This window comes from Gavialis gangeticus, unplaced genomic scaffold (genome assembly GCF_001723915.1).
Source record: "Gavialis gangeticus isolate Ggan-Ray unplaced genomic scaffold, GavGan_comp1, whole genome shotgun sequence".
Taxonomy (NCBI): domain Eukaryota; kingdom Metazoa; phylum Chordata; order Crocodylia; family Gavialidae; genus Gavialis; species Gavialis gangeticus.
This window is the reverse complement of record NW_017728992.1, coordinates 101,447,588-101,454,983: the sequence shown is the minus strand read 5'-3', so window position 1 is coordinate 101,454,983 and position 7,396 is coordinate 101,447,588. Positions and strand designations below refer to the sequence as shown.

Genomic DNA, 7,396 nt, shown 5'->3' with positions numbered 1-7,396 from the left:
TTTGCTAGGTTTTTTTTTGGGGGGGGGGGGGTTGTTTTGTTTTCAACCATGTTTGAAGATGAATTTTCATGCATCATTTTCTTCAACTAGATTAATATAGGCTTCAAGCATAGTTTACTGGGCAAACAGGCTTATAGCACTTCAGAGCCAGCAAACTCTTATTCCAGAAAAGCATTCAGATCTAGCTATGCTAGAGCCGTGTGAATAGCCTCCATCACTACAATTGCACAGGCTTAGCTACTGCTGCTGTCTTGATTGGAAATTTAAGTAAGCCATGGCTGTGAGACCTGTTGCTAAGTACACAGGAAAAGGAGTCAAACTGAGGTGTGAACATCTTTCAGCAGAACTAGTGGAGGAAAAATACTGTTCAACTCCTCATGGGATTGCAGAAGTCACTACAGGGAAGATGCTTCAAGGAATAAACAAGAGTTCAATTGTTCTATGAAGGAAGACTTGACCTGTTTTAAAAGTAGTTTATCTACTTCCAAGTCCATAAGCACATGGTGTCTTTAAAGGTTGTGGGGCAAACTTGTACAGTGGTATTAAATCGAAATAAATCTGGTACTATTTTTTTTCTTCCCAAATTAACTTTAAGCATAAGTACTAGAAGCCCTGCTATAATAACTTATGTAAGTAAATTTAGCATATTTATGTATGCATTCCTTTCTCCTGCAACTTCTTCCCTGCTTCCAAAGCATTGGGAGGTGGGGCAGGGAATGGGATGGGACATCACTGCAGCCCTTTGCAGCTTCTGAAGTTTACCCAACAGAAACAGAGTACTAAGCACATAGTTGGCCAAGACTGCTTTTCCTTGTATGAAAATCCCTCCCTTGCCTACAACTTTTCTGGCTAGGTGTGGTTGAGACCTTCCAAATAAAAGTTATGAAATACCAGCTGCACACAGTACACAAAGGTTGTCTTCGCCTCCACTAGGAAAGCCATTCTTTTACAATAGCTACACTATTATTTTCTTCCTAAACATAGGTTTTATATTTACAAGATACAAAAAAAAATGGCTACCAACCTGTAAAATATTCTGCTGTGTTCAGCAGTTTTAAAGGGTGGGGAGAAGAAAGGAGTCTACCTGCAAATGAGGTCTCCCTCTAACTCTTGAAAGTTATGAGAAATAAGACTTCTTCAGGCCCAAGACCTCACAGTGCATCACATTCTCCTCCCCAGTGTTGTACTTGCATTAAACTGGCTTCTGGTATAAATAAGGTCAAGCTGAGCTACTGCTTTTACATGCCCATTTGTGACAGCTTTTTCTGAGCTTAACATTTCAGAAATTCAGGTCGGGCTAAGTGCCTGGTGCATTTAGCAGAGTCTAAACAGCATAAGCAAGTGAACTTAACACCCAGTTTGAAACCAGGCCTACCTTCTCATGAGTCTGCTCGGCGAACCGAGGCAGAAGTAAATGTAATTTCTCCTGCAATGCCATAGCTTCCTGCAAAAGGATTTGCTTGCTTATCACCTGAGCCCCTCTTAGCAGACATTACATCATCCAGGGGTATGGCAACTGAAAGAAAAACTGGGGTTGGTGGTCTGGCAGTTTCCTGTGCAAAATTAGTATCGGGTTTTGGCGTGACTGTTTTTGGATCAGCTGCTCTGGCCACGGGTATAGGTACTGTGGTGAATCTCCTCGCAACGCTAGCATCTTGCTGTGCAAGCACAGCATGGCCGGGAATAGATTTCCAGTCCTGTACGTTCTGGACAGTAGAGCCCACCAAAATGAAAGGCGGTGCATTTCCCCGCTTGCTTTCTTCAGTCATCACATAAGTTGGAGAGGATACTTGTTGTTGACCTTGTGTCATCTGCTGCTGTAGGACCTGTTGTTGCTCTTTCCCACTAGATATATAGAGGGTTGCTTGGGGATAAGGAGCACCACTTCCCACAGGAGGAAGGGGTGGTGGTGACTTTCGACCTTGTTGACTCAAATCAGTTAGACAATAGAGAGTCCACACATTAGAATATGGTGGTGGTTGTCCTGCTTCGCTTGTTGCCATTGCTATAAAATAAAAATTTAAGAAATAGCTGGTATCAGGAGCTATGAATGGCAAACATATAAACACGTTGTATGCTTGGACTTGCAATACTTACAAATGCCATAAGAAAGCATGTCCGAGAAGGTGGTTTGGTGGCAAATGGGGCTGAAATGAAGTATTGCATTGTGGAAACATGATGCTGCATTTGTGGGCCAGGAGGTGCTTCAAATCCCTCACTTCACAAGCTACTAATGTTCTAGAAATTTCCCTGATGACTGGCAACTTTGCCAAGCCAAGGGTAAAGTTGATAGTTTTGTTTTAAACATAAAACTTTTCCAAATAGAAAGATGCTGCGACATCCGCAATGATATGCAGCAGCATCTTAAAAGAAGCTTCAAAGCAGAATTCAAGCCAGAAAGTTTCCAAGCAACTGGAAGTGGGAACTTGGACTGAACCAGCTCCTTCACACCAGAACTACAGCACCATGCCACAGGATACAATGCTATTCCTGATTTCAGCCACATAGGCTCTTTTGTCTTAATGAAAACACTCTTCTGTATCATGCTTTGATAGGACTTACCACCTCTACTCTGCTTGGGGCTTTGGGAAGAGGCTGAGAAGGGTATCTGCAGTAGTAAGAGGAATCAGGCAGACGGGTGACACTGGAGGGCTTCTCCAGCTGAGATTGGGGTAGGCAAGCTGGGCACTTGTCCCAGAGGGAGGACTCAAGGGTTGTGCTAGGAAAAGAATCTGGTCAAGGTGCTTATCAGTAGGAATTTGTACAAACTGCACCTCACCAAAAAGTGACAGACCTCTTGCCATCTGCAGCAACCCTGCCAACCCTCGGTGGACTGGTCCTAGTGCACCCACCCCCATCTCATCTGCGGAAGTTCTCTTGACCCAGAGGACAGCGCAGGCAACCACCACCATTTCTTGTTTTAAATGCAAAACACCTATGTTAATGCAACTGCTGGGACCTTAAATCTTGCAAAGTGAGGACATCTGAAACTATGGACACCATTAACCCTTCTGCAGCCACAGGGCATGTGTATTACATCTTAGATTCTCTGACATCTGCTTCAAAATGCGTGGCTTGTCTTGAACAAAACTCATCCCGGTTGAAAGGAAATGGCCACCACCTGCTGCTTGGCATTTGCACTCCCCACAGTGGCGCCTGTAGTGTCACCTGTCCTTCAAGGCCACAGCAAATCAAGTGGGAACCTGCAAACCCCTGTCTCTGCAGCAGGGCATATTAATGCAGGAGCAGCACTCTGTCTTGCTCATAACCAGTCACACATCTTGGAACAAATCGCAGAGAAAGATCTAATACATGTGCACTGAGGCTGATGACTGCTGTTGTGGCCCATAGCTCTCTACGTGCCCCAAAGCCAGAAAGTTTGGTCTCTACCATGCACAGTACTGACATAGGTGCTTTCACATTTAACAGCTACCTCACAAGTTACACAGTTGCTAGAACCTGGAACAGGAAGTTGACAAACATCTGACTTTCTTACCTGATATAACATAACCTGGTTCAGCTGATGCCTTTTGCACTGTAGTTTCCATTCCTTCAGGGTCACATTCTGCATCGACTGCAGATGGATCTAAGATTTTAGTGCATATAAACTGGCCTGCATTTAGTGGGTGCTGAATCTCTAAAAGACCAGCTACTTGGTCTATAAAGGGAATTACTATTTTCTGCGGAAACTGCTCTATGTAAGGTGGAACCTCTCCTTCAGTAACAGGCTCCTCCTCATCATTATTCATTGGCAGAACCTGAATGGTTGATGTAACTTCAATTTCGTTGGGGGAAGGTGCAGCCTGCAATGGATCATCAGGAGGAGGTGGTGGGGAAGGTGGAGGTGGTGGTTCTTCCTGCAAGGGGATTGAGGGAGCGTGGTTTGTATCACTGGCTGATTGTTCAACCTGACTGCCTGAGGAACCTAGCTCTCTGGGCATGGAGGACTGACTCTGAACACTGGACGCTGACCTAACTGACTCTGCAGAACCCTCAGCTGCTGGGACAACTGTGGCATCTTCAGCAGCCCCTTCTATTGGCACAGCGGTTGTGTCCTCTGAGCTCATAGACACTTCAGGAAGAGTCTGCACGCTTGTTGCCACATCCTTCAGAGAATGAAGTGAATCACTGTTACCTAACAACTGTGCAGCAAGCTGGGCAGGATCAGCTGGGACATAAGCAAGGTCAGGTCCCTTAGGGGATGAAGGTTCAGGTCCCGTTGGGGACGATTCATTTTCTGTAAGTTCATTGTGAGTTGATGGGTATTGTGTCGTTTTGGCGCTACAGTCAGCTACAGGTCCTTCAAGGAGTTGGTCCTCCTCAGTGTCAGTAGATTTTTCCTTCCGTTTTGGTTCATCAAAAAGTGGAGATGCCACATTTGCATCTGGCGTAAACTTGTCTCTAGCCTCAGTTTTCTTCTCTGATAGTCTCTCAGCCAAGCCATCTACTGAGAAGAGCAAAATGAAAGGAAGTTAGCAAGCGTCTTCACTGACACGAAACGCAAGAATTGTTATTGCCCTGGGGAATTCCTCATGCACAACCTGTCAGTACAACACTTCATTTAATCACTACACTGAATTTATCAAGCCCTTCTGGATCTGAGACATCAAACAATTTTCTTACTTTCTTGTGCGTGGATGGAAAATAAAAGCAGCAGAAAATGAAAAAAATTAGTGATAAACAATGACAAACTCTTTTCAACTACCTAGTGGTAAATACCTTCCACCCCACAGTACAAAAACATGGGAAGTAGTCAGCAAAAAAGCTGAATCCTCTTTCCAATAGTAGATCAGTCCAGCTAATATAAAGATGCTTAGCAGTCAAGTTACAATTTGCTTTGGCCTAAACCTAGTTTCTCAAAATTCTTTTGGATTCACACAAGTTCCTTTGGATGTACACATTGCATCAGCATCCATGTCTCCATCTGAAAACATGCTGTAAATCTGGTGTGCATGGCACTTACAAAAAGTGTGACGGTGATGGGTCAGAGGGCCATCGTACTTGAGCAAGCTTTGGATGGCGTGATGGAGGGAGATGAGATCCAGAGGGGCTTTGAAGAAGGAAAGAGCAGGAGCCCTTCAGTTTGTTACTTCAGGACCGTCGGACTCTACACTATGCTGCTTCCTTTCAGTTCTTAGACCCGCACAATGTACTAATGCATACTCACAGAACACCAGCTCAACTGCTCCTCAGTGCTTTAAGTTCCTCTTAACCTGAGCCAGGAACATTTTCAAAGCTCTTCTCCTTTGTGTCCAACCCTGCTGTGAGAACCCAAAGACCATACTGCTCTCAAGAATCTGTTACAGGCTTTGTGACACTGCTGAGAGTAAAGGAATCTTTGGTTCCCACATTTTCTCCTCTGTTGTCACTCCACAGTCCCTCTGCACTAGCTGTTTATTACCACCCTCCCAGCAATTCAGACAGTTATGAAGGCTCCTCCTCAGTCCTTTCTCCAGACTAAACCACAGCAGTTTTTCTGAGTTTGTCCTCCAAGATGTATTTCCCATAGTCTAACAGTCTTTGTTGCTCTCCACTAGACTCCTTCTAATCTGTCAACCTCTCCCTTGTAAGTGTGGGGCCCAAAATTGGACACACTACTCTAAGTGAGGTCTTAAAAGCATTTCCTGTGATATGCAAGTGACACTCCTATAGAGCCCTGCCCCCATTGCTGACTAGGTTGTACTGCAACAAAAGCACACTCCTGGCTCACACTCAGTTTATGGTCTGCTATAATCCTAGGTCCTTCTCTGCAATGCTGCAGCCTAGTGTCTGTGCATCCAACTGTTCCATCCCAAATAAAGGACTTTGCACTTGGTTTTGCTGAATTTCATCCAACTGATTTCAGACCCTACCCCCCCAGGTGTCATCTGCAAATCTATTAAGTGTGCATTCACTTCCATCCTCCAAATCATTAATGAAGATAAACAATACCAGACTCATGACAGACCCTCGGGAAACTCAAATTTCCAAACTTCATTATGTAAGAAAAAAGATATAACCTACATGGTGCCTAAGCTGCACCTACTTCTACTGCTGCAGCTTGTGTGAAGACTTAAGGAAGCCGCTGCAGCAGTCAGCCACATTGGCATGTCAATAAAGCACCTTTTGGCACTGTTCAGGAGCTTACAGTGTGAATGGAAAGTTGCACCCAAAGAGCTTTGCCCTGTAGATCAAGCCCTGTTCTTAAGCACTCTTGCTCAGTGTGACTTGTTCACATCAGCGAGGTGTATTCATGTCCACTCAAGTTTGAAAGATTCCTCTGCATCAGGAAGCTATGGACACACTACACCGTCACTTAAAGCGCAGCGTGCGGTGCTTTGCAAGGTGGCACAGGGTGACTTTTCTTACCTCGAGCAAAATGAAACTCTCTCACCAGGTCGATGATGTCCACGTTTGGGTGCTCTGAAAACAGAGGGATGCATTAGCACAGAGTCTGAGCAGCTGTGCGTGAGCTCAGATCACAACGCAAGGGAAGCGCAAGCCAACAGGGGCGGGCACAAACCTCCTCTGAATGCAATGAGCTCTCGAAAGTAGAGCGCGGCGAACTCGGGGATGTTGCTTGGGTTGCATTTGAGTATGGCCCTGGTCAGGCCCTCCAGGAGAGTCTTGAGGCCGTAGGGGACGACCAGCCTGGGCTTCGCCGTGTACATCTTTGGCAACTGCAGGCCAACGACAGTCTCGCAGCTGCTGGGAAGAGGGTAGGGATCTCTCTGGCACAGCCTCCAAAGCCCTAGTGTGTGTGTGGTGGGGGGAGGGGGGGCGTGGCGTCATCACAACTGCTGCTAACCTCACTGTGATGTCATAGCCCTAGCCCAGCCCTCAGCCGCAAACACCCACCAGGATGAACCAAGGGCATGGAGGGCGGTCCTCCCACCCCTGCATCCCTCCCTCAGCCCCTTGGCTCGGGAGGGGGCGAGACCCAGGAGCAATGGGGGTCTACTAGAGCTCCTGCGAAGCCCTGAGCCAGGGCCCGAGGACCCCCCGCCACCGACCGCACCTTCCTGCTTCGCGGCTGCTCCGAAGCTCCCTCCGCGCTCCTCGCAGGAGCCTCTGAGGGAGAGGAGCCCCCCGCGGGGCCTTTTATAGGGGGGGTCACGCCATGACGTTGCACCTGTGGCGTCACAATGATCTGAGAAGGTCATCAATGAAAGGGGCGTGGCCGCGCCAGGGAGCCAGCCAATGAGAAGTCACAGCGTCGCGTTCCGCGGCGAGGGGCTGCGGCTCTGGGGCGGGGAGGAAAAGTCTTCTAGCAGCCCCTCCCTCCAGAGCAGGGGTCTCCCGCGTGCCCTCGGCTGCCCTGCCAGCCTCTCCCGGCGGCCGTGGGGCCGACCTGGTCACACAGTCAGTCTAGAGCTTCCAGCTCGGAGCCCCTGGGGTTAGGAACAGCCGACCCTGC

The 7,396-nt window shown here is 47.4% G+C and overlaps 1 protein-coding gene across 4 annotated transcripts in view; it reads right to left on the bottom strand.

The window, feature by feature from the left end:
- The window catches only part of CABYR (calcium binding tyrosine phosphorylation regulated), a 12,492-nt gene extending 5,307 nt beyond the window's left edge, over positions 1 to 7,185 (bottom strand). Inside the window, exons 1-5 of one of the 4 annotated variants that reach the window (XM_019526363.1) lie at positions 6,998 to 7,079; positions 6,503 to 6,684; positions 6,349 to 6,402; positions 3,497 to 4,447; positions 1,376 to 2,005 (exon numbers count right to left, since the gene is read on the bottom strand). In XM_019526363.1, the coding sequence (XP_019381908.1) occupies positions 1,380 to 2,005; positions 3,497 to 4,447; positions 6,349 to 6,402; positions 6,503 to 6,650 (1,779 nt within the window). In that variant the 5' untranslated portion in view covers positions 6,651 to 6,684; positions 6,998 to 7,079 and the 3' untranslated portion in view covers positions 1,376 to 1,379. Of the gene's footprint in view, positions 1 to 1,375; positions 2,006 to 3,496; positions 4,448 to 6,348; positions 6,403 to 6,502; positions 6,685 to 6,997 lie in introns of all 4 variants that reach the window. The other 3 variants (XM_019526390.1, XM_019526371.1, XM_019526380.1) reach the window with 3 other exon arrangements.
- Positions 7,186 to 7,396: the final 211 nt, after the last annotated feature.